The sequence below is a fragment of the Caretta caretta genome, chromosome 9 (assembly GCF_965140235.1).
Source record: "Caretta caretta isolate rCarCar2 chromosome 9, rCarCar1.hap1, whole genome shotgun sequence".
NCBI lineage: Eukaryota > Metazoa > Chordata > Testudines > Cheloniidae > Caretta > Caretta caretta.
The window spans coordinates 33,273,817-33,301,761 of record NC_134214.1 but is presented as its reverse complement, the minus strand read 5'-3'; the positions used below and the strand labels follow the sequence as shown (position 1 = coordinate 33,301,761).

Below are 27,945 nucleotides of genomic sequence, written 5' to 3'. Positions count from 1 at the left end.
AATGGACCTATGCCAATGTATATTGGGTTTGGCCCAATGTAGTTACAGGTGTAAAACTGATGCAAACAAAACTAGAATCATAGGAAAGGCCAGATTTTGTTCTCAGTGGCACCAATATAAATTGGGAGTAACTACTGAAGTTGATTCTGGCTGCATTGAGATCAGAATTGGGAGGCCCATAAACTCTACCTGAATGCATTAACTTTTCTTATAGACTCTTGCAATAAATTGTCTAGTTTTGCTGCCTGTCCTTTCTGCTGCAGAACCCCATTAATATGCCCCATCCTTCCCCAGTTTTTGTTTGTTCTATTTCAGTGCTGTTTGGTATCAGAATATATTTAAGTACCTCATTTATCATTTCTCTTATGAGCTGAGAATAGATAATTTGTTCTGCAATCAAAACATCAAAAAGAGTTCTTTGGACTGGAGAGTGTTTTCAGAAAAATATAAGATATCTTCAATTTTATATCACAGAAACATTCTTTTAAATATATTAAATTATGTGTATCCTTGAATTATCATTAGTATTGTAGTGACACACTTGTGTAGCTGGATGAGAAATGTAGCCATTTTCTTGTGCTTAACAACAAATTTCTGATCAGCTGGAATATAGAGTAGGAAAGTATTCATGTGAGGCTTGATTCTTTTCTCACAGCAGTGTAAATCAGCAATAACTGCATTGCAGTCAATAGTTTCATCAGTGTAAAACTGTTGTACATGAATTAAGAGTCAGAACTAGTTTCAGAGTAGCAGCCGTGTTAGTCTGTATTCGCAAAAAGAAAAGGAGGACTTGTGGCACCTTAGAGACTAACAAATTTATTTGAGCATAAGCTTTCGTGAGCTACAGCTCACTTCATCAGTGAAGCTGTAGCTCACAAAAGCTTATGCTCAAATAAATTTGTTAGTGTCTAAGGTGCCACAAGTCCTCCTTTTCTTTTTGTGAATCAGAACTAATGTTTCAACCACTGACCAAATGTAAAAATAGCAATATTACATCTGGAAAGCTCTTAACATCAGTATTTGTTAAAGAGACAGTTCTAAGCAAAGAATCATAAGTATGACAGTCAACTTGCTTTTACAAGCACATTTCCACTAATTATTTAATATCAGCACTTTGCAGCTCATTCATTATTCACTGTGATGCTCTTCAATGCAGTTGGTCTTGTAAGAATAACAATTTTATACTGCTATATAACAGAGACATGAACCCAATATATTCTTTTCAAAACATTCCATAAATTGAACTATACTTTTGTGCTTTCAGTGGGTTTGTCTTTTGATTGTTTCTTTTGAATACAAGGTTGGATGAGTAAAAAGATTATTCCTACCATGTAAAGCAAACCACATATGTAAAAAGAAAAATCATATTTTTGTGTGATGTCATAGATCCAACCTGCAAAACAAGGACAAGACAGTTTTCAGTAGGGAGCATATCAGAGAAACATAAAACAGGAATGTTCAAAAAACACTGCATATTTATCTCATGAATGCATCCTATTATGTGACACTTCATTCAAGTCACCAATTTTTTCTAAAAAAGAAATGAAGTGGAAATTGTCTCCATCTTTTAGACAATAATAACAGAAATGAACTAACAAAAACCAGTGGTTTATTCAGTCCTATGCAGAAAGCCAACCCATGGCCTGTGCATCACTTATATCCCATTTAAATCCTCAAAATGGGGCTTCGGATATGCACAGGCCTTTTGATGGTCCTCTCCATAAGGGAGAATTTCACTCCCTGTCTGAAGTGAGGTATATGGAGTTAGGACTTTCAAAACATTTTGGACGGGGAAGCTTAAGGAAGAATGCTTTGGATCCAGGGACAGAAAACATAAGTGATTCAGAGGGAGAGCATCAGGCTGTGATGCAGCACAAGGCTGAATGGGAGTTTGGGCTGAGCTACCTACTTGCCAGAAAGAGCCAGGACTCAGGTGTGGGTGAAAACAAGAGGCCATCCTAGAAGTCTGGCAGGAAGATTCCAAGTGGAGGGGCCTATGTTTATAGATTCTTTCTATAAACTTAGGCCCCTCCACTTGGAATCTTCCTGCCTTAATCCATTCTTGTTTTGGGCAATGTTTTCACATAACTAGAAAAATGTGATCAAATTACTACTACTACTACTAACATTATTTCCATATGTATCCAGCCTCCTTTCTTGGAATAAAGAATAGAAAACTGTGAAAATATCAGTTTTGTCAATGAATGTGTTAACTGTAAGTAAACTTAAAAACATGTTGTTGTACTACAGAGGCACTGGGGAACACCCTGATCCTCAGCTGGTGTAAATCAGCATAGCTTCATTAACTTCAGTGGAGCTATACTGATTTACACTGTAAGGATCTGGCTCAACTGATATTTAGTATTTAATTTAATATTTACAAAGCACTTTACAGGCTTGATTTTCCACTATTTTGCACCTGGTATAGTCATTTACACCTGTGGAAAATCGATGTAAAATGCCGCTAAATCAGAATGACCATTTTACATTCACATTTGCACAGGTATAAATGGTTATACAAGGTACAGGGCAGTGGAGAATCAGGCCACATATTGAAAGATCAGTATTACTATCCCAGTTTACAGATGGGAAACTTACATGTAAGAAATTACCCCAAGCCATACTGTGAGTTAGTTGCAGAGGTGGTATTAAACTTTAGGAGCTCCTGGCTCCCAGACTCCTAATCAATCTGCTATTCAATTATCCTAACTATGTAAACAGTAAACGGAGATGTTTTCAGTCCTCCATCCAAGCTCTAGAACAAGTCACAGATAGTGAATGGCTCAAAAATTCAAAACTCAGGTAGAGTTTTATTAGTTTAAATTAGTCCTAGGCTCCCGTAAGTCTCTGGATATGTGATATAGGTATCTGAAGACCCTACACTGTTCATTTGCTAAAGTCTGTAACTCAAACCTTCTGTTTTATTCAGATTTCTTTCATGTATGATTTTGATCCTTGTTTGGTACATAAATCCCAATAGCAAAGCTAGATCACCAAATTCTGAATGCTTCTGTTTCTCCAATCTTCATCAACTCCAGCCCAGACAACAAATATAAATCCTATACCAGCAGCTACAGATAGGAATAAAGCAAATTGCTTCTAACATCCCTCTGAGTACAAAAGGGGCTAGCTTGGCTAACCCTATTTAATTGTTCTTTCTCTGACCCATATTGTCCCTGCCACTTCTGCATGTTGTTTTAAAAATTCTGATTATAATAAAGAAAAGGTGAAGGAAATAATTTTAAATGGAAAAAATCTATTCTGTCAGGACTGCTAACTCAAAAGTCCAGAAAAACTCTCTGGGTGAAATTCACCTCTGTGTAAAGGGAAGCATGAAGGTTTAACTTACACATAGGACTCATGCTAGCACTGTGCACAGGGTGAATTTCACCCAGTTTATTTTACTTAACCCAGCTACGGTATATGTATGTGATTTTGTAGGTGATGGAGTTGGTACTAAATACAGAAGGCCAACATAGGTACTTGAATACATGCATACAGTTCCAGGTGAAGTCAATAGGCCCAATCTGACAGTCATTGCATAGATGGAACTCCCTCTGATGTTTATGGGAGTATTGTCTTAAAAAGGACCACAGCATGCGTTCTAATTGGTGTTGCATATGATTGGTTGAAGATACAATTGAGCCCAAGTCATGAAGGGCCCAATCCTGCAGTCTTCAGTCATATAAAATTCCCAATTACCTCAATGGGAGTTTTGTGCACATAAGAGCTCCAGGATCAGGGCCTAATAATGGTAATTAATTATGGCGTAAACAGGCATGCACATTGTCAGAATGTGTGACCCTTTTATTTGGGCTGCTGAATGTTGACAATCTCTTTTAAATATGACTTCACAAATTTGCCTTATGTATAACTGCATAGGTATCTCCTCTTCTCTTTTAGTTTGCTCTGTTCCCTGCTGGCACCCCTCTTCCTCTACTCCTGGAATTATGCCCAGCATATTGCACAATTAGGAGGTTAACTTTGTTCATGAGAGAAAAAACAGCTGAATTAACAAAGCAAAAAATTTACTGGGACAAACAGAAAAAGTACAGTCCACCATCTTCTCTATTTTCCAAGAGACAGAGTATTGTCTAATAGTTAAAGAAAAGTCCTGGGTCCTACTCCCAGTTGTGCCACTGACTCATTGTGTGATCTTGTGCATTCAATACATTCTTCTGTGGCTTAGTTTACCCAAATGTAAAATGGGTATAAAATACTTACCCAAATCACTAGGTAGCTGTGATAACTAATTAATATTTGTAAAACATAGTCAAATCTTCTGATGAAATGCTCTATAACATGCAAAGTATTGTCACTGTTCCCACAGGAAGATAGAGTTTCTGTGGAATAGTATGAAAAATTGTCTCATGAACAAGACTCTTGATCTGTACATTATTTAGACCAAATGTTGGAAATAATATCATTTCCCTCCTTCAAGAAAATAACCTTACCTAATATATGTTGCATTTAATACTAGTTACAAAATAAATGTTTATGTAATGAAACTACTCTCTGGTATCAAAAGCAAAAATAAAAGGAGTACTTGTGGCACCTTAGAGACTAACCAGTTTATTTGAGCATAAGCTTTTATGAGCTACAGCTCACTTCATCGGAATGAATGAAAGCAAAAATGTAGTTTTGGTTAATTATATCATAAGACGATTGAAAACAATTTATTTTTTAAAAGTAAATTTAAAACATTATACTACTCAAGTCTTATGTTCTTGAGTGAGTCAATCATGGGGCCAGGTTAATAAAAGTTGGTGCAGGAGTCGTACATTACCCCTTCCTGCTACCTACTACCAATGGCAATTGAATTTGTGGGTGTTAAATTATTGTGGTTAGGGTCCTGGACTGAGACCCAGAGATCTAGGTTTAATTTCTGATTCTACTCCTGATTTTTGTGTATGAACTTGGACTAGTTACCTTATTTTTGTGCCTCAGTTTCCTCATCTGTAAAATGAGGATAATACTTCTCTATTTTACGGGAGTGTTGTAAAGATAAATATATTAATGTCTATAAGGACTTCTTCTGATGCTGTGGTGATAGATTTCATACAAATAGGGTAGATAAATAGTGCAGTAGAGTGCTATTCCTTTAACAGGTGTGCAGTCTAGGAATCCTCTCCACTATCTATATAACAGTCTATGTAATAATATTGCTGGATTGTCTGTGTCACTATGAAGCCTAAAATGTCTGTTGAGTCAATGTAAAGCAATGGAAACAGCTACAAGCATGATTGAGAGCTCTTTTTGTTTAACATACCAGCAGGTTCAATCATCACTGGGATTTGTGGTCTGTTGCCATCCAATTTTTAAGTTCTCAACCATTTTTTACTTTACAAATTACACCTGTGTGACAGCAAGGCATGTATCTATGCCACACCAAGAACCTAGACCATTATGATAGCAGAGGTAACTTAACCTATCACCACCCTTACACATTTAGCTAATTTGCATGCAACAATTTTATTGGTTGTATGAGGCAGTTGGCACAGATGGTGGATTATTTGGCCCAGGTGACACACCCCTGTGACAGCCCAGCCATTCAGCAACTAGTTTAAGCTTAAAAGAGATGTCTGGGGAAATCAGTGTGGGGGAAGCTCTTGTTAAGCAATGGCCTGTAGTAAAGAGCCTAACTAAAGAGCCCAGTTTCAGGGTATGGGATTTGCCTGATTTTTGTTTGTTTGTTTTTTTAATTTGTTTTCCTCTATTACTGTTAATAAACTGGGATTTGGTTTTATATTCCTTGAGATTCTGGAAGTTTTAGGGTTGGAGCTGTGGGTTCCAGGTGACCCTGTGTAACTCCCTACTGGGGGAAGCTTTAGTTTATGGCCAGAGCTCAGAGGAATGCTGCTAACAGATACTTCTGAAGAGATGCACTGAATCAATACATAGGATTTGTAATATTAGGTTAGATCGATGTTCCATCTGCTCCATATCCTCTCACAGACAGTGGCCAGAATTAGATGCTTCTGAAGAAACCCCATAAAGGACAATTATGGAACAACTGCCAAGGCAGCTCTGGCCATACACCTTTGTGGCTAACACCACCCTACTTCGGGGATATGCTGGCCTCCTATGGAACATGGGCCTCTAGAAGAGGAGAAATAGAGTTTAAATTATTAAAATTCTGCCCAAGATCAACATAAGCAAGTCTTCTGGCAGACATGTGCCAATGAGAAATGTTTTTAAGTGCTGCAGTTTCACTGAAAAGAGATATTTTAGAAAACTTGTTCTGTATATCTTCACATCCTGGTGTTCTGAGTTCAAGTAATAAATAACAATATTACTTAACAAAATTAAGATTGTGGTAGATCACCTAAAAACTTAAAATGCAATATGTTTTCTATATTGAACAATCTCTAAAAATAGCTTCACTCTCTCCACTGAAAGTTTAGAATAAAGGAGGGCTCAAATTTGCAGATGCTAACCAATGCTGGCCGCAAAATTATATACCTGCCACAACCTGCATCTAACAGATCTGAGCTAAAATAACACTGGAAATTGAAGCCAACTGTTGCTTCACTTAGTCTTTGCTATTGCCTCACTATTTCCCCTTTGGAATGCTTGATACCACATCTGTGCCAGGCAGGTTAAGTCAGGACACTGTTCCAACTGCTGTTTGTACAAGCACATTTCAAGGAGCTGTCCACATTTCTTGTTCAAGGAAAACAAGGCTTTTAAGAACCCACATATAGTTAAAGTCCTTCTAAGATCTTTCTCAAGAAGTGTGAGTTCAGCATCGTGACAGCCCATACGGCAACCTCAATTCCTTGACTGATGCACTTCAATTCTGCATTCAGATTGTTTCAAAAGGTTTGAAACACAAAACACCATACATAAAATAAACTCCTGTTACCATGTTATTCACATTGGTTCATAATATAAAAGCAGAAGGGCTAGCTGTTTTAGAGCAATCACTGTATCTTTTTTTTAAATTATTTAAAGGCCAAAGTCTCCCTTGAGATATGTACATGTTAACTGTTACTGGGCTCAATTCTGGCTGACAGGGTTTGGGAAAATGCACCGAAGAGTTGTAGTTTTGCTCCCCTTTGAAAGGATTCAGCATGTGTTCTTGTCTACGTCATTACAGCAGTGCTGACAGGTACAGAGAAAGAGAGAGGGACTACAGATCTCCCAGTGCTGGTGGTGGCTCTAACCCAGCTCAGTGACCATGCTATCCCCTACTGAAGATGACCTATTGCACCTTATTGCTTTCTTCTGACTCATGCACCCAAAAAAGACAGTCACAGTCTGGGCCAAAGTATTATTTTTAGGGAGTATTTTTGTCACCTGCCTCCCCATTCCTTTGTACTGGATATCTTACAGTGAAGGGGCTTGATTCCCTCTAAGTTCATTTGAGGGGAGCTGTAGCAATGCTTGCAACTTCACTTCTCCCAGGGGTGAGGGGGAGCATGCAATATAGTCCCCAAAATGGACAGTGTTGGCTGATAATCGGCCAAAGCCAAGGCAGCTGGTGATGAGCTTTATCAGCACATCCATTGGGCAGCCTATGCTGCTGGAGCACAAACACAATTTAAATCTACCTGATGGACCCACCATAGAAGGTGATGGTACAAACCAGTCTGTGCTCCCCACTGATGAAATCTCCCTCCCATGATGCACAGTGGCAATTCTTACTACAGCATATTTCTCATCTGGAAATATGCATGCTTCAAGTGTAAACTGTGATACACAAACACAGGAGTAAATATGTTAACAGGATCGGCTCTAGGCACCAGCAAAGCAAGCATGTGCTTGGAGCGGCACATTTTCAGGGGCGGCATTCCAGCCACCCTTTTTTTTCGGGGCAGTTGCGCTCTCGGAGCTGCACCACTTAGACAGGGCGACGGTACCGCGCCCCCGGCCACAGCGGGAAGGGGAAGCCTCAGCCCCAGGATGCTGAGCTGCCAGGGCCCAGCCTCTACCTGGGGAGGAGAGGGCGAGTCCTGCCGGGGAGCCAGGGCTGCGCTGCCTCATCTGCGCACTAGCTGCTGTGCTACCTTGTGCCACCCCTTATATCGGGGCTTCTCTGCGCGGCTGGGCGGAGGAGGAGGTAAAGCCCCTGCAGGCGCTGGGAGAAGGTGACATTACTCCCTCTGCTTCCAGCACCACCTGCAAACCCCAGCACCACCTGAGCTTGGGGCCACAAAAAACCTAGAGCCGGCCCTGTATGTTAACCCTTTCTATGCTAGAAAATTTTTATATACAATTATTTTAAACAATGTACCATAAAAATGATAGTTTGTAACAGAGCTAGAATGACTTGCAAGGATGGCAGTTTGTACTGAGGGTGGGGAATGTCTTCTGTAAACACATACATGTAAAATGGGACACTAGTCAGACTGGGAGCTGCTGTAATTTTGTTATCCACATTATTATAATATCACAAGTATATAATAATTCAGATATAGTCACAGATATGCATTTTGATTTGAAACTTGAACTATTTACCTGCAAATGGTGGTCCTAGCAGTGCAGATATCCCATTGGCACAAAGTATGATGCCGTAAGCATTTGCAAGGTGCTCTATCCCCACTAAATCTTCAGTCACAACAGGCATGAGAGAAAAATATCCACTGGAAAATCCTATTAGGGCACAAACCATTGCCAGGCTAATATATGTATGCATTAATGGCAAAATAAGAATACAGGTGACAAGAGTGAAGTTAGCTGTCAGAAAGACATTCCAAGTACTGATGCAGGGTAAATCAGAGATGATTCCAAGGATCACCTTACCAAATATATGAACTATGGCTATAATCGAGGTCAAAGGAAATACATCATTCTGTGTGGATAAATTATACTGTTTGACGATTTCTGGAAGATGAATAAAAGGAATAACAAAGCTGCTGTATGCAAACAATGCCCAAAACACAAAGGCCACAAATACTCTATTAGTAAAAAGTGATGCAGCCCCAAAGTAGCTGGAGTACCATGTTCCAAACCCCTTCTTGATTGTAACAGTCAGCTGGCTCACTCTCTTGAGAATGCAAAGAGCATACAAATGCTTTCCACGTCTGGTTTTACCTTTGCACTTCATAGCTTGAATATTATCAAGCACTTTGTCATTAACTGGTCCTTCTTTTTTCTCTTGCTCTTCATGTAATACCCCATTAGATTTTATGGGCTTTGCAGAGTGGAACAGAGCTTTTGCATGATAATCTTCACTACTGTTTCTCTTAACACCTTTTTCATTGGCATCCTTCCCGGAAGAAAGTGGCCTCATGAGCGCTCCGCAGACACACAGGTTCAGAGACACAGCACCCTGGATGAACATTGCATTCCTCCATCCAAATTCCTTACACAGATGCTTCAGTAAAATGGTCATTAGAAATGTTCCAAACCCTGTTCCAGTGGTACTAAGTCCCTGAGCTAGTGCTCTTCTCTTCTGAAAATACTGTCCTACCATGACCACTGCAGGAAGATAAACCATGCCACTCCCAACACCTGTGAAAATAAAAACATCACATGCTACTCTACTGAAATCATCCAGATTTAGCAAGGTATACAACAGGGATGCCCAAACTCTGCAGCAGCAAGAGCCACATTAGCAACATACCAGTAATACAAGGACCATACCAAATTTGTATATAAATATAATAAATAAATACTTTGCATTTATCATTTATTTTAATCCAGTATTCATAGTACTTTCCAAACACAAATTAATTAATCCTTGCAAAGTAGGTATTGTCCCATTTTACATATAGAAAAACCGAGCCATACTGAGGCTAATGGCTGTTGATATTTTCAGAGGTGTTGAGCAGTCATATCTCAATATGACATCATCAGAAGCTGTGAGCGTTCAGCACTTCTGAAAATCAGGTCCCAAGTAACTAGCCCAAGGTTATGCAGCAAGTCAGTGGTAGAGGTGGCAATAAATGTACATAGATTTTAATTTTTAATTGTATATGCACACAGCCATAATATTTTCTTGTACCTGTATCTTATTTGACAGCAAATAGACATTGCTTGATTTTTAAGTTCACGAGTGATGAAAACTTGCAGCTAGTCAGTTTTTCCTCACTTTGCAACTACAGAGTGGGGTGATTGTAGGATACATTTTAGAACTCCATGGGCTACATTTGCTGCTGATCCAAAGCCCATTGCAACACTGCATGCAACACAGTATCTATAGGTGTAATAATAGAAGATGACAGAGGGGAACATCTCCCCTTAACTTTCAGCTGTGAGGGAGGGGGCTGACAATGCCATTCCCTCTTCCCCCTTTCTGCCCCCTGATTTTGGCTGGCTGTGTAGGGGAGAGGACAGAGAGGAGAAGCTAAGAATAAAGGTATTACCATATCAGCTAATAGATAGGTGGGGCAGCTGTAATTGTATCCTCCGGCCAACAGAGGGCTCTCTGTCCCCTCTTCTCCCATTGCTGGACAGGCATTTCAGGATCCTTATATGGGCCCTTCCCCTCCAGATATGAGGGTCTGAGGAGCTGAAGGGTCTGGCTCCCTCTAGTCCCTTCCCTTAGGCCAAAACCAGGAGACACAGCTATGGGGGATGTGGGGCCACGATGAAGGGGAGACAGCTGATAGGGTGCACAGGCACTGGAGAGGACATAGGGGAAGCCAAGAGGGATATTTTGGGAAAGGTACAAGAAGCTGGAAGGATGTGGGGGAAGTGAAAGAGCCTGGGGTGACAGGCAGTTTGGGGAAGAGAGAATGAGGGGCTTTGTGAGTGAATGAGTCTGGGGAGAAAGATGGGAGAGATTCATGGAGATGAGCCTGCGGGTTGGAGAGAAGACATTGGAGGAGTTTGTTGGAAATAGGTGGGTCTTGGAAGACTGTACATCAAGAGGAGTTGGGAAGAGGAAAAAAAATAAACTGATGGTGTTAGCAGGAGGGTGGGCATGCAATGAGCCACCTGAACACTAACTGCACTGCTGGTCAGAGGCCAAGGTAAGTAAGTGCTGGAGGCCCTTTTTTAAGGGCAATGGAGAGAAAACAACAGGTGTGGGAACCTTTTTTGGTGTTGCAGTGAAGGGAGGTCTTATGGCATTGCAGAGGAATATCCCTGATATCTCCAATTTTTTACCAGAATTACTCCACTGATAGTGTCTCAGTTCTTCTCAATCTCACTTGAAACATCCAGTCAGATTCCTCTAGAGAACACAGATATGGTTTTCATGTTAGCTATTTATTTCTATATATTACATTCTGCAGTTCAATAGTTTTGGTCTGGTTTCCTTGGACAGGATGAAAAAAAGAGAATTGATTCCTTTGTACCTAAGGGTACTCCAGATATAAGGAAAGAGTCGTACAGGTAAGGCTCCCTGCCCTGATGAGAGTTAATTATACATCACTGTTTTGATATCATTGTGATCTCTAATAGAATCAATAAAATGATACCAACCATAATAGAAAAGCAGAAGAAAATTCTTTACAGAAATTCTGTGGATTTTGTAGAAATTTCTTTAAGGGATTTTTGGGGGCAGGCAGCTTCATTTCAATCTCGCCAAAATTTCCAAAAAGATTTATTTTGTCCATATTCATCACTCTTAGTTTTTTCACACAACTTGTAGTTTCTGATTTATCCTTTTGGGAAAGACCAGAACTCAAATCTCTTTTCCACCAGTTGAGCTCAGTGAGAGCCTGAACTATACTTTGCTTCATGCTGCAAATGCATCTTTCTAGAGACATTACATCCAGAGCCTCTTCAATGGAAGTGTTGCTCAGATAAGAAACACAAAAATTATCCCTTAATTATTCCTTGCAGTCATGTCTGCCATCCTGTCTCACAGCTGTGAATAACTACCTTCTGATGAGGGATTCTGGGATTGGAGGTACTCTAGTGTGTGACAGACAACCAGTGTGTTAAAAGCTCAGACCATTTGAGAAGTTACAACAATCTACAATATGTGACTAATGATTTTGGAAAGATAGTCCTTGTCAGGGCAGCTGATCCTTTAAGGGGAGTTGGGCTCAGACTCATCTGTGATGACTCAGCTACCTCCCAGCTGAGACTGAAAAGCTATGGATCAGGTGATGATTATGAAAGCCAACAAGTAGGCTATTTGAGAGACAGCTGTGGGGAGGTTCCTGAAAGAGTAGTTATAGGAAGTAGTTTCCCTAGAGCAGGGTAACTCCCAGGCAGAGAGTTAGAAGAAGAACTGAGGTAAGAGCTTCCAGGAGCAGGGGGGCTCTGGCAAGAAGCCCCTGGATGGGGGAGTAAGGGGGAAGAGGAGGGTTTGTGAATAATTCTCAGGCAGGTGTCCTGTACAGTGGAAACCTCCAGGGAACAGTAGGTCTCTGTAGAAAACTCTGGAGTTAGAGGCTGGAATGATTGATGTGCTGTGCTAGCTTTCTGTAGAAGTAATAAAGCTGAAGCCCTGGAGAAAAGGGCCTGAACCAGATTCTGGGTGTGGTGTCATTCCTTGGTCTGGGGAGGCAGGCCAGCAGCCTACTGACACCTTTGGTGTACTAAAGTCATTGCTCAACAAAGGCTTATGTTCTTCCTCTATCTATGCAAATAGAGACTTTTTTTTGTACATAAAGGATTTTTGCTTATGGTATAGTGCTGTAAAGATGTAGTCCTCACCCTGAACATATCACCAAACCCTTCCTTTATAAGTTTAGTCATCTCTTAGGCTTGCTACAATTCCTTCATTTCAGTGGATATATGTGTGTGTATGTATGTATATATATATATATGCACACACACTAATTTATATTCTTCTACTGTGCTCATTAAAAGTGTAAATGGTTTTCCCATTAACTGACATCCCTATGTCATTTTCTGTGAGAGAGCAAGAGAAATTGTTGTATGGTAAAAAGGTTTGGCTGCATCTCAGTTAAGGTACACCAATTTGGCTAAAGGTAAAAAGCTGGAGAGCCTCTAGGCTGAAGTGACCGCCTTGTGAAAAGAACTGAAATCGTGCTGGGTGAAGCCGCTACAACAAAAAGATGGATTGAGCCAGAAGGTACATCAGTTGATTGAAGCTAAGATCATAATCCAAAGACATGTGACAGTGACAAAGCTACAAGGCAAAGCCACAACCATACCCCTGCTAAAAAAAAAAAAACCCACCAAAGAGCTCTACCCCAAAGAAAAAGGAAGATAAAGGTTATTTTCACATATTGATAAAATAGCGTGGCTGAGGAAAGAACAGAAGTGGGTGTTCTTAAGTGAGATACTATAAGCTGTGAGCAAAACAGTACAATCTCTGTTTTTTGGAAACCCTGAAAGGGATCTGAACCTCAACAGAGAGATCCTTAACTTAGATGCGTGCAGCCAGGGAGACTCCTCTCCAGGAGGCCACTACCACAGAAAAGTTTATTTGTTGTGAAATACCAGTTCTGTTGACAACACAGGAGGTGGCAAAGAGATTCTACCATCTAGGTACACAGGTGCCTGGTGTAAATTATGACATGCCATGGCATATGGATGACCACATGCATCCTATGGGCTACATGCAACAGAGAGAACCTCAGATCCTGGTTACTTAATTTTTTCTGATGAAAATAAGGGTATTGCCAAGGACTGGTTGCCATGATAAGGATGTTGCCAAGCATACTGGTTGACTTCCTGGTAGCGGCTAAACAAAAAGTGCCTCCCTGTCTGGGGAACATGGGTAATGATAAATTTGATCGAGTCTACATTTTGGATATAGATTAGCTCTTGAGGGGGAAGCTTTGTGATAGGATGGGCTGACCTCTAGGCAAAACTGCCTTTAAAGGGCAGACTATCCTATCTATATATAGATATAAAGTGTGGAGGGTGTGTGTGTGTGATGTATGTATGTATATATATACAGTGTGTGTGTGTGTGTGTGTGTGTGTGTGTGTGTATATCTAGCTAAGGGAGATATGGATAGAGAGGAAGCAATCCTTGGAATGAGTGTTGAGTGGGAGTAAATCCCATCACTCTCTCTTTAAGAGCCCAGGAGCCTTTTGGAGAGGGTGGGGCAGAGCTCCCCTCTCCCACAACAAATTGCAGATAAACTGGGGGAAGGGGACCAGCATAAAGATAGCCTCCTCCCTCATATCAGAGCAGATACTAGGAGATATCAGCAGGCAAAAGCTGATCTGTGGAGCACCTAGAGGGCTAATTAAGGGAAAGAGCCAGCTGAGGGAGAAGCTGGCAAAGGCCCTACAGTTGACTAACCCACGACTCAGCTCCAGGAAGAAGAACTGAGGGCTCCAGCTTAAGAAGGACCAGAAGATTTGATAAAAAGAACCGACTTTCAGAGACTAGAGCTGGGGGGGAAGGAATACAGCACAGTTCCAAGTTGAGGACTCCTGCTTAAGGAAGCACAGAAAAGGAGGAATCTAAAGAAGGAATGGGGAAAAGTTCCAGAACAAAATACGAGACTGTTTCCAGGCACAGGGAGAAAGAGTATCTTGAAGGAAGGAACTAGCAGGACTGAGCCTGAGATGACAAATGTCCCCGGTTTATCTGAGTAAGGTCCTAGTTATGCTTGTGACTGTTACTAATAAATTAAACCCTTGGAAGAGGGGGGGTGCTCTGACTAAAAAAGGTCTTTCTGGACTTGTTTGTAAACCAAGGCAGGACCTGCCTGTGGTGCCATCCCTGACTGAAAGGTGGCATGCCTGGGTGACCTCTATGCCATCCCACCACTGACAAAACATCTTCACATGCTGAATGATAGAACTTGCATGACAAAAATAGCCATTCGATCCGACGCTGCTTTCACTTTCATTGGTATAATTCTGTTAAAGACAATGGAGTTACACTAATGTAAAAACAGTGTGGAATAGAAATCAGGCCCATTGGACTACAATCTATCACTTGCCTCAGTATTAATTTTGGAATAACTCCACTGACCTCCAAGTGAGAGCAGAACCTTGCCTATTATGTCTAAAACTATAGAACAATAACATTGGTCTGACTGTGCAAGCTAACTAAAAAAACTAAAACTGTGCTTGCAAACTAAAAGAAAAATTGTTAAATGGTATTTCCCCACCTAAAATCACTTTATCAGAAGTTTAAAAAAAATCAAATGTTAAAATGACCCAAGAGCGATCTTCGTTTCTCTCATGTTCTCAGCAAATAGACTTCCAGAAGACACTGACACCATTTAAAAGAATTTCCAAATATAAATATTGCTTACCAGCTGTCACACCAAATGTAATGAAGAGGTAATGTACATTTGAGGCATAGGCACTCAATACCCAGCCTAGGGCATTCAAGATCCCGCCAGTTATTGCTGTCTTGCGGCACCCACATGTGTTAATGAATAAACCAATGAAAGGACCTGTCACAGAACATGAAGAAGAATTTGCTAAAAGGTTAGTGTAAAGCCCTTACTGTGAAACTTATTAAAAGTCTTAATTATCATTTCAAACAAAATATGAAACAGTTTAATTGAAATTGTTAAATGCAATTAAAAGGATTATTTTTTCCTGTTAACCCCTTTAGGCCCTCAAAAATGTCATTCAGTTAATCCCTTTAGGCCCTTGGCTAATAACTCTGCCAGTACCTAAATTCAAAGTTCTTTATTTCACCTGCAGTGGCTTATGATAGTGCAAACGCTTAGTAGACCACAGAATCCTGCTCCTAAGTCCACTTCATGCTGCTTCTACCAAATTAGTGAAAAATGGTCAGCAAAGAATTCCCCCTCAGGAGTTTAATTCTCTGCTAGAGGAAAGTCCACAGTGATGGTGTAGCTGCTTCCCCAATCCAGCTATTCTCCCCAACCCCCGCTCCTCTGGGATGAGGGAACCGTAACTGCCTCCCTCTACCTGCAGTATTCCCCTCCCCACACACTGTAGTTTCAGGTGGAATGAAGATTCTAGCCACTGAATCTACATTCCTCAAGAGATTCATTAGGCAAGTTGTGAGTTAAGCAGAAGACCAACTAACTTGTCTGTTGCAATGTGAAAATGTCTGCTTCCCTGCTCTAAAGAAAGATTTCCTCAACTCGAGGACCACATTCACACTGGCTTTCTCTCTCCCAGAGGTGTCATGATCCAGCTGAAATGAAACATTTTATCCATTACAGCTGAGAAACATTGTGCTGACTCAAAATGTGTGAAAATGAAGGCCATATCTTACAGAAAAGATCCACCCTTTAGTTTGATTTGTTGCTGTTTCACAGTCTCTGGAGCGGTGGAGATACTGTATTTAATTAATTGATTTGATTTATTTACTGAACTATACAATGTACTCTGTTATGACTTAGGTACATATACAGAATTTAATAACATAATTGGTCCATTCCCCATTAACTAAATTCTTGAGAAAAGATGGGTCTTGTTCCATGCCTTAAAGATCAACAGATGGGCTCTTCTGGACAGCAAGGAAAATGAATTCTAAACTTTTGAGCCCTCTGGAACACCCTTTCAACAGCTCCCTGACACTTAAATCTAGGGCTTGCCAGCTATAACATCCCAGTATATCTCCAGTGCCAGTGCAGCACATTGGAGTAGCTATAAGCCTACTCACGGGGATTTGTCCATGGTAAATCACAGAGCATAAATTAGCAACCAATCATATCAAGCTGATCCTGGACGTTCTTGGAAGGATACATCCCTCAACACCTTGTGAATGATATAATCCATTTCCCAGATGTTTCACTCTGAACTATCCTTGATCCTCGCATCAACTTTCAGAAATGTCAAGCATCACAACACTCAGCAAACTTAGTGAGGAGGCAGATGACAGTAGTCTATGAACCACTGTCAAATACCATGGGTGAAGGAACTCCACCATGTACAGTGAAAACAACATCTACAGTATAAGTCTTGTCACATTCAGGGGCATGCATATCTGTAGAATGTCTATGTATTTAGTGTGCATGAAGTAAGATTTGTATCTTGAGCAGTGGTTGATATTACTGCACATAAACATCCTGTTCCTTTGCTTATGAGATGTATGTTTTGCTTTTTCAATGTGATTCCTGCATTTGATTTAACAAAATTATGTGTTTGTTCTACCTAGGTACCTGAGTACCTAACAAAATTATAAGATTCAGCAGGATGTCAGAGTCTTTTAAATTGCTACTGTCTCTTCTAATATTGGTCCTAAACTGTTCATGTTAGTGAGTCAGGCTCAGTGGATGGCCCTGCACTGCTTGTCATGGATGCAGTGGTGGGGAGGGAGAGCTCAGTAGTTTGAGCATTGGCCTGCTAAACCCAAGGTTAGGAGTTCAATCCTTGAGGGGGTCATTTAGGGATCTGGGGCAAAAATTGGGGATTGGTCCTGTTTCTGTTTAATCTATCATGGCACTTTGTCCTGTTGATCCCATTTGATGCTGTTATTTAACCACCCTTATAAATGTTTCACAGAGCCTGTGACAGGTACTACAGGATAATCTATTTACACTCAGGTGAAGGGGGGAACAAATAAATGTGGTCTGTTTAACAGACAAAATATGGCACCTTATATCCTTGGGAGTGCAGACCTGGAAAGCCCTCTCACAGGCATTCATGCAACAGATAAATACACCTGGCATGTAGAGAAGGATTGGAATTGCTTCTGCAACCCTGTTGATCTAGATTAGCTTAGTCACTGTACAGATCTCTGAAAGCCAACATCTTGCCATATATATAATATAGCCTTTAAATAGCACAGAAAGCAGAATTCCCTGCACTGATTTAAGTATTAGTGATGGTAACAACTTTTGCAGAGGCAGGTGGTGCATCCCACCACTCAGCTGAAAATAAGAGGCCTCTCTGTAAAACTCTGACAAAGAAATATGTAAATAAGCACAGAGGATAAGTGGTTAAATGCTGCTCTGAGAGCTTTAGTGATTTTAATGATATTTTAACTATTATAAGCTTTTGTGACTTTGGAACTTACTTGTATCCCAAATTATCTTCATTGTTAATTATTAATGATTGACAATATTTCAGCTAAAAGATACTTTAGTTACTTGTTTTCCTTTCATTCTTGAAGACCAAAAATAAACTACAGTTTCTGAGTATTAGGAAGATACAGGGAAATGTGGACTGTCCTAGCATGATTCAAGATTTACCTTGCCCTCTGTGAGGTTTGGTCAAATCCTGCCCTGACTTGGACTCCTTGGCACCCCATTGAAGTAACTGAGATTGCACAAAGTTTAATCCTGTAGGATGTATACACCTAACTCCAGCAGCATTGACAGACATTTCACATAACATAGATTAGAGAATATACTCATTTTTCTGGGTTGAACTAAGACTTAATGGGACCCAGCTACACTAATATTTTGGGGTCTTTTAGGGACTCCTCCATCTTCCTCCAAGCCTCCCCTCTTCCAGGTGGGCTGTTCTTTCTAGTGGTACACACCTCAGACAGACTCTAAATATGATTCTATACAGCCTTGCACCTTGTGCTGTCATTTACACTTGTGTAAAATAGGTGTATAGCACAAAGTGGATATAAGACTTTGCGCTCACTTTGCACATATGTAAATGACAGCACAAAGCATCAGACAGTGAAGAATCAGTCCCTAATTCTGTTCCTCCCAGCCTTACCTCTTGACCTCCCAAGTAGATTCTAAGACAGACTCCAAGCTTTTTGGAGGGACTATTTTTTCCCATTCCTGATCCAACCCACCAGGTAATTAGCTGGGACCATCAGATGTATGTTACATGACTGCCTACTGCTCCTCCTCACCTCACTGTTTCCCCCAGCTTCACTGCTGCTCCCTGCCTCCCTCTGACTACATGGCTCATATGCCAGGGTATGTCTACAACTGCAAAGAAAAACCCTAGAGCCAAGGTCAGTTGACTTAGGCTTGCATGGCTTGGGCTGCAGGGCTAAGAGTAGCAGTGTAGACCTTAGAGATCAGCCTGGAACCCAAGTTCTAGAAGGAGGAGCTTGGAGCCTGGACTCCAACCCCAGTGGGAATGTCTATTTTTAGCCCCACAGCCCAAATTAGTTGCTGTGGTAGACAACTGAATTTGGCCTGGTGACTTTAAAACTATAGTCCAAGAACACTATGGCCTACTCAGTTACCATATTTGAATAGTGCAAGAAAATACTTGCATGGGGGGAAATACTACATTAAACCTATACAGTTTTGCAATATAATTATATTGGAACGTACCTACGATCAATGTAATACCCATGCTAAGGGAGCTAACCCAGGCAGTCAAGCCTCGACTTTGACTGAATTCTTCAAGCCATTCCATGTTAAGTATTCCAAGGGCCATTTGTGACCCCATGATGAGTATATGTACAAGGAAGGAAGAAAGGACAATCATCCAAGCCCATCCGCCATCAATGTTTGGATTAGGCTTAAGTGTCTTAGTCTTATCTTTTGAATCATCTTCAAAATCATATGCAATATCTTCTTGAGTGGTGCACATTTTCCCCACAGTATTCTGAAACAAAAAAAAAAAATGCTTTCAGTATGCACAGAAAACAGGTACAGGTTTGTAATAGTTATTTGTTTTTATTTTTTAATAGTATAGATTAAACTAGTTCCCCAACCTATTTTCCAGCATTTGTTGGGGTTTCTGCATACAGTAACAGTATGAGGACTGCAGGGCAGTATTATTCAGCCACAACCTTAACTCCACTTCTACAAGTAAATAGGTAAGAGAGCCTCCGGCTAGAGCCGGTAAAAAAATGTTACACAAATATTTCTGAATTTGTTTTGCATTTTCAACATTTTGAAATGTCATAAAGTATCAACCAGCTCTATAGCTCCAAAAATGGGGGAGGGGGATTTTACAAACTTTTTTCAAAGTTTCTTGTTTGTTTTTTTAATTGAAATATTTTTAAAATTAACATTTTTGAACCTCTAATTTTTTTTACCACCTCTATGTACTGTTTTCTATGAGAAAATCTGTGGGATTATGATGTGCATCTCTCCCTTAGCCAGTCTCAGGATAGCCCTGCCTACTCTACTCCCCCACACACTCCTGGGTTTCATGAAGCAGGGACGGTGTTGCAGAGGTGAATGGTACCCCTTTCTCCCATGTGGAAGGGATGAGAGCCACACATGGAGGGCTTGGGGCACGATTTAGATCATGATTTTTTAAAAATGAAACTATTATAACAAATTTGGACCATAGCCATATTTTCACTATTGCGTTTCAATGCAGATGTGTCCTTCATGTGGTTTTTAGTAGTATAACAGCATTTCAATAAATTTAAATATAAAACGCATGGAAAACCATACACTGTGTGTGTGTGTGTTGTGTCTTTCTGGTTTTTGTACTTACCTATGTGATGTATGTGTGACTATAATTTGCCTTGTTTGTCACTTTGGCCCAGATCCACAAATAGAAGTTTGGAGCCTAAATACCTTTGTAGATCTGGGCCTATATGTTTCTGCTTTAACTTTACTCACGTAAGACTGGAAATGTGTAGCCTTCATGGATTGTGACTGTGGTCCCATAATAGGACAAGTGTCATCTATATATGATGCAGCATCTTCTGCTCTCCCAGTAAACTTGGATTATGTGTTTTTGTGTTCAAAATTATAAAGCTTTTAATGAAAAGGAAATAATAAATAAAAGATTACCATTCTTTCTGCAGCGAAAACCACTTGTAATCTTGGGATTTATTATTTTTACTATTGGTGGGACAAGAGTGAAAGAAGAAAATAATGAAAAAATATTTAGATTCCGTGATCTTCGAGATGTTTTGCTTACATAAATTATAGAGCAGGGGCCTGATCTTACCTTCCTTGCACAACTCAAGCTCCCATTAAAGTCAGTATGATATATAATTATATTGTTAGGCTTTCAGTTATGCTGGTGTAAATCCATAGTAACTCCACTGAGATCAGTCAGTTACTCCAAATTTATGTCAATGTAGATCAGAATCTAGCACAGTGGGAAGGTTTGGGTGCATATGGTATGGAGGACTGGGTCTCAAATAAATTAAATTGACTTTGGGTTTGTTAGTCCCCACAAATGAAGAGCACAACCCAGAAATAATAAAAATAATTTCAAGTGACTCCACAGGCAATTTTTAACTGGACGAGTCAAGATGCCGAGCCAACTCTCCATTTATCCTGTGATGTATTGAAATGTTACAATACTGTGGAGCACCACAGAGGTTTCCATGGAGACTGGGAACTTTAGTGGTACAAGTTACCAGATAAGGTGTGTTTTTTCTCTCGCCATGAAGAAATGGAAACAGGAGGTGGCTTCAGAAACAGACAAAAGAAAATATATTAGAAACAGTGAAACAATTTCTGGTGGTATTCTATGTACCACATTTAATAGTATAATATGCTTCTTGAAACAATAGCTATTTTGAAGAGATTAAATGCATAACTTAAAAGTATATGTGTGATGTTTTTCAATAAATGAGACCTTGTTCATCACTAACAAAATCCAGTTCCTATAGAATTCAAATGATAAATTAAATTCAGTGGAGCAAATGTTGCCTTCTAGTACATCTCAGTGACAGCCTCACACAAACAATAATCAACACATAAACAACAATAAACAGACCTAATAGGCAAGGCACAAACAAGACAAAGCCCACAGAATGGTGACATTGGTAAGGCTATATAGGTATAAAGGAGGACAGAATTTGGCCCACTAGATAAAATTCTGCTCTGATTCACAGTGGTATAAATCAGAGTAATTCCACCAAAATAAGCGAAGTTACTCTGGATTTACACTGGTGTAATTTAAAGGAAAATTGGGTCCAAAACGTCTAAATTCATTAAAGCAAAGCGTAGTATGCAACTGATTCTGAACTCGGACAATGTCTCCTTAATGCCAAGAAATAAGAATCAACAAATAAAATTAATGGGTCATAGGCAAATATGATAGGATAAGATACTATAATGAAGCAGTGATCATGGCAACCAAATATTACAGTAGTATTAGGAGCAGGACTGGCCTTAGGCATTTTGCTGCTCAGAGCAAACTTCAATATGTATACTGTGCTCCTTCCCTCAGGCTATGATATTTTACAAAAATAAATAAATAAAAATCTATAAAGTAAGAGCACTGAGTTTTGTTGTTGTATGTCACCTCCCATTTCTAAAACAATTGAGAAGCTGGACTGAGTGTAATGTGAGTAGGCAGTAACCATTTTTAGCAGGGTACACTTGGAAGTCTACTGTAACACAGCAAAATATGTGGTACCCACTTAAATCATCTACATGAACAGTTATCAAAACTACAGGATAAAGTAGAGTGGTCCTCCATCCAATGGATTTTAGGAAGAGCACTGGAAAAGGGCTTCTCTGTGCCAACTTATAGCAATCTGACAACCTAGGAAAAATGTAGTTGTCCTGGGACTAAACTATTTTCTATAGTGACTGGGAAGAACCGTTGAAACTTTATAGAATTCATCTATTAAATTTTATTTCCAAATTAGTAAGAAGTAGGATGACCAGATGTCCCATTTTTGGGGACTTTTTCTTATATAGATGCTTATTACCCCCCACCACCTATCCTATTTTTTCTCAGTTGCTATCCGGTAAACCTAGTAAGAAGTTTTTGATAAAGAAAAGTGTAAGTGCCCACTGCCAAAAGATTATGTCAATATCAGGGCTCCTTCTGGGTTAAATTCTGTTTTCAAATATAGCAGTTTCCAGGTCAGTGACATCACTCAAGATTTTACACTTGGGAAGCCGAGAGCATAATTTGACCAGTAAATATTTCTTTTAAACAACCAGGTAAAGACTGCCAGGGGTTGAAAGAGGGATCTCACCCACTTTTTAAGATGTGCAGGAGGGATGCACGTTAAAAGTTCCACAAAGATTTACAAGAGAGAAATTATCTCCTGTGAATTTCCTAAAGTGCCCAGTGTGAAAGTAGAATGAATTATATTGAAATTATAATTCATTAAAGAAATGCTGCTTGGAGGATTTGTTGAAATATAGTTGTCAGGAAGAGAAACATTAAGGCGTGTGAGACAATGGGTCCTCAAACTAATTAACTTAGAGCTCAGACTGAGCTAGGAGATTGGTAAACGTTAGTATGCAAATAAGATATGTATGTATATTTGTTAGTTCTTCCTTTTGTCTCTTATGTTAAACTGGCTTTCCCTTATCTGTTTAAATAAGTTAGCTTGAGCTTTGGCAGGAGGCTCACACATATCTGGGTGCATTGCTAATAAACAGAGTGGTCTGACAAATTTGTGAGTCTTGAATCTGACTTTGACACCAGGAAAGAGGTTATCCAAACACTTCCAGATTATGGCATTTACACATGCTATTGCCAATTATTTGCAAGCCAGCAGAACTTCAAAGTTGTCAAAAGCAAAACTTCTTTTTATGTCTTGCCTCTATGTAAAAAATTCCATATAAAAACTATATTAAGCAGATTAAGTAATCAAAAGTAAAAAAAAAATGCAGACATCAAGGTTACAGTATTCAGCCCTACCTTAACTCTGATCCCTTTTACATATGCATCATGATACAAAGTTAGTTCCTCGGGTGTTGTCAGTGGAGCTAAGAGTGGTTTACATTAACAGAAGATTTGGCCACTGACTTTAATGATATGATCATTTACTTCTTGCAGTACACGTGTAGCTTCTTGCAGTACACCGTACTAGTGTGTGTGCCAGTCAGCTTATATGAAAAATACATAGAAAGCTGTACTTGCACAGTATATTATAGATTAAGTATAACAAAACAATAGTAAAAAATTGCTTGCATACATAAGCTGTCTAATTTTGTAGCTCAGTTACCTTCATAGTTAACTGTGTCACCGGCTGCACTGCAACTAAGGAACACAGAAACATGTCTGTGTTCAGCTGAGGTAACGGCACAGTGAAATGCCTCATTCACTGAATTATGTGTAAAGAAGGTTGCGCTGCTAGTTGAAAGACAAATCTAAAGTACATGGCTGCTGATTACGGGTTCCGTTAGATTGTCACTAGTCCTCACCAGGCCACATAGGGGAGTAGGAAGGAATAAAGACCACTACATGCATGAGAGCAGGGACTCCATACTTCCTCCCCACAATCAAATGGTCTGGAGGAATTGGTGAATGCCATAGCTGTGCTCCACTACACACCAGCAGAAATGGTCAGGCTCCAGCAGATGTGCCCTGAAAAGGAGTGAAGTGACTTAATACCCACTTGTCTTCAAAGCAACAGGGAAAGAGGACAGGGATTGTGCCTCTGAGTTACAGTTCCTTCCTGGAGTTCTTCCTGGGTGGTAAAGATATACACCACCCTTTACAAAGGCCCAGTGAGCCTAAAGGCTCAGATTATCCCTATATTAAAATTCATTGGGCCAGATCCTCAACTGATGTAAATCAGTGTAGCTCCATTTATGCTCTTTTACATCAGCTGAGGATCTGGCCCATACACAAGAGAGAAGAGAACTAATTGTATAAGAAGTCTAAGTCAATAAAGATCTACTGAATGATTATGGTAATGAATATAATGAGGGATACAAGAATGGGAAAAAATGCAATATATTACACCATTTGTCTAAGATTGTAGAAAATAATGTTTGATTGACATAATCTATTGTTTCAGAAATAATATGTCATCATCTCACTAAAGATTGCCCATAAGTGTGAATCTGTGAAGGTTGAATATGGAACCCTAGTTTTTGTATTTCCTGATCTCAAGTGCTTAACTGTGCAGCTTTTCCATAGATTTTATATGGAATCCACAAAGTAATATTAATGGCCTAAATTTCAAAAATAAAGAGTAATTTTCAGTGCCTCAAGTTTTGAGTGCACAGTTTGAAACACCTTAAAGGGCCTGGTTTTCAGAAATGCTCAGTACCTACTCTCTCACAATCAAGCCCTATAAACTGTCTCAGATTGCCCAAAGATTGAGGCACCCCAAACCACTAGTCATTGAAAATGTAGTCTTGATTTAGCTATATGTGGGTTATATATTCACTGAACATTATATCAAACTTTCTAAATACTGATACTGTACATAGTCATTTTTTTCTTTTTTGACACGAATGAATGTTGTGTATTTTTTAAATAATTTAAAACAAAAATGACTTATGTCTAATGATACTCATCCTATTTACAATAGCAAAGAAACTGCTCACTTGACAACAGTAAGGATGGCCCCAAACAAATAAACTGATATAACAAAGTGATCTGAGTTAGTGCCAGACTTGCAACAACATCCATTAACCCTGGGTAAAAGGGAAATGCTTATTTTACCCTGTATGAACTGGATTCTGTCTCATTTTTATATTTAGTCCAGAATCTTTATGTAAATATACCCACAAGCAGGAAAGGTCACTTGCAATACTTGTGCAAACTCTCAAATGATAAACAGAGCTGGGATTGGACATTTGGCTGCTCTCCTCACTCATGACTCAGCACACCCCTGACCTATTGCATTGCATTGTGGATGTATTTAAGTAGAATGTAGTACCTTAGAAGTCAGAAAAGCAGAGGACACTCTTTGCAACTACAAAATCGTAAAGAAATTATAGCAAAAGTTCCAACAGCTTATATGCAAAGCCATACATATTTCCCACAACCAAACAAGATTGTGAGGTCCTCAGTCACAACAACAAGGCATGATACCCCCACCCTGACTCCCTTCACCTGTGACTGGGTTTGGATGTGGGAGTAGCTTCTAAGAGCCAGTTTGTCAAAAGAGCTCAGAATCAGATTTCAAATGTTCAGCACCCATAAGGGGTGCCAAATTTTCGAAAGAGCTCAGCTCCCATTTAGACACATTAATAAGAACCAGATTTTTTAAAGTGCTCAGGACCTAGCAACTCCCTCTGTAAAACAAGGCTAGATTTTCAAAGGCTGCTCATCCAGTGTGCACCCAACATAGCAGTTTCATCTACTAGATAAGACCCATTAAGTCTAATGGGATTTCTGCATGCAGGACTGTTAGGAATTAGTATTAAGTCACTAATTGAGGAGAACGAGAAGCAACTTTTGCATGATGTTAACGGCCTTCTCAGGTGAATTAATAGTTTAATAAATATTAATGCCAGAAAGAACTATTATCATTATCTATTCTGACCTCATGTATAACTTAAGCCATAGATTTCATCCAGTGATTCCTGCATCTAGCACAACTTGTGGTTGAACTGGAGCATATATTTTTGAAATACATCCAGTCTTGATGTATACTTTACTTTAAAGAGTATAAGTGATGGAGAATTTACCATATCCCCAGGTAACCTGTTCCAGTGGTTGATTATCTTTCCTGTTAAAAGTATAGAATATTGCACTTTTATGGCAACTTTCATCAAAGAACTCTAATTGTTTTACAAATAGTAATGAATTTGGCCTCACCACACCCCTGCTGGGTACCCTAAATAGTAATATCCCCATTTTACCAAGGCACAGAAAAGTTAAGGGCAACATTTACAAAGTGGCCTCCAATTTTGGATGCTTTAATTTTTGGTTGCCGAGCTTGAAACACATTTAGCCTGATTTTCAGGTTAACACCTCACTGACTTCAGGGGAATTGAGAATATTCAGCACTTAGATGAATCATGCCTGTCTTCATTTGCACAGTCAAACATGAAGGCAATCTAGTGTGGAGACTTCTTTTGAAAATGTTGGGCTAAGTGAGTTGGCCAAGGTCATGCAGGAAGTCTGTGGCAGAATGAGAACAAGAACAAGTCTCCATGCTCCTAGTCCTGTGCCTCAACTACAACGCTATCTTTCTTGCTCTCTGGCTATTTTTCTCACTCTTTGATGTTGTTATAGGATCTGTATGATGGATCTTGTTCCTGATATTATTCTCTCCCTAGGAGCATGTAACATGGTTATTAGGGGAAGCAGAATATGGAACTAAGATCTGAGAACAGATTTGTTTTCCCTCCCATTGGGCTCCAGTAAAGGAGAGCCTTACATCTAATGAAATGCTTGTTGTGGAAATGGTTTTAGAAAATATTCCTGGAAATGGATGTTTTTTCCAGATTGTACATGTGGGGTTTCCAGGATTCAGATCGTATGTCCCCCACAAAATGTAAATCAGGACCATTGACTCAGAAAGTAATACCACGTAATACGCTTCTCAGAACTTGAGCCTCCGCAGACAGACACACAGACAGAGGCTGGCAGACCCCAGAGATCACTGAATGCAAAGGGGTTAACGGTTGCCCCTGAGTGTGGGGGAAAGGAGGGAAATAAGAGGAAACGGAGTAAGCTGCTCCTTCGCTGTCAGCGGGAGAGCGTTCCGGTGGCGGAGGGGAGATGCCTCCAGCCGTGATGATGCTTTCGGGCAGGTTACCAGCCCTGCAGCCTCCCTCTGCCTGACGGTAGCACAAAGAATGACCGCTAGTTACCCCGCTGCTGCTGCTGCTGCTGCAGCGCTTCTCGCCCGGAGCCACAGACAAAGCGGTGCCGCCTCCCCACGCAGCTGAGCTGAGCTGAGCTGAGCTGAGCTCAGCTCAGCTCCCTTTCCGGAACCTCCCTCTCTCCCTGTGCGGCTCCGTGACACGGATCCTGCCCCCTCGCCATGTCTCGGTGCCATTCAGCCCCTGTGATCCACGCTGCCTCTCGAGCAGCCTCCCCTGGAGCGCGCCGTCCCAGCCATACTCACCGCTCCGGGCCCGAGCCAGCCCTGCCGCCCGCAGGGCTTTAGTCCTGGCTCTCGCCGAAACTTGCAGCTTTCCTCCAAGCCCCTGGCTTTGTTGCCGTCCTGCCTATCATCCTCAGCCCAGGCTCCGCTCAACCTCCCCCTGCTAGCCAGCCGGTTCCCTCCCCTTGGCCCGGAGGGGTGCTGGACTGGGGCTTATTTTTGGGAGGAGGCTGCGGCCGATCGCTGCCCTTTTGTCCCCAGAACAGCTCGTTTTCTGCATGATCCTGTATCCATTCAGGGCAATTTCAGATCTGCACGCTCTCTCATGTGCCAAGGATACCGGCTAATTCTGGTTTGGGGGAAGAGATTTGCAGTCCTCTCACATGCACACTCTTGTGGTCGGATGAAGTTTATCGCTGCACAGGTTATTACTGGAACTTTACATCTAGCTCTGAGTTACAAGAGGTAATCCAATAAAAGCGGCTAGTAATCAAGTTTTTAATGGCAATTCAGTTTCACTAGGCTGTGTAACCTTCCCTGTGGCTGCGGTAGAGCACACATTTTCCAGCCACCCCAGGAGTA

At 40.4% G+C, this 27,945-nt stretch overlaps 1 protein-coding gene across 1 annotated transcript; it reads right to left on the bottom strand.

The window, feature by feature from the left end:
• Positions 1-896: 896 nt before the first annotated feature.
• Positions 897-27,705, bottom strand: SLC16A14 (solute carrier family 16 member 14). The gene is made up of 5 exons (XM_048864903.2): positions 27,385-27,705; positions 19,013-19,289; positions 15,092-15,235; positions 8,461-9,456; positions 897-1,393 (listed from the first exon to the last, which is right to left on the bottom strand). The coding sequence occupies exons 2-5, from the start codon at positions 19,272-19,274 to the stop codon at positions 1,245-1,247; spliced, it is 1,551 nt and encodes a 516-aa protein (XP_048720860.1). The 5' UTR covers positions 19,275-19,289; positions 27,385-27,705; the 3' UTR covers positions 897-1,244.
• Between the last annotated feature and the right edge of the window lie 240 nt (positions 27,706-27,945).

Coding starts and splice junctions, on each gene's coding strand:
- SLC16A14 (XM_048864903.2), bottom strand. CDS start 19,274: ATGTGCACCACTCAAGAAGATATTGCATATGATTTTGAAGATGATTCA. Junction 15,236..19,012: donor GGGTATTACATTGATCGTAG/GTACGTTCCAAT, acceptor GTTCTGTGACAG/GTCCTTTCATTGGTTTATTC. Junction 9,457..15,091: donor TACATTTGGTGTGACAGCTG/GTAAGCAATATT, acceptor TTATTTTCACAG/GTGTTGGGAGTGGCATGGTT.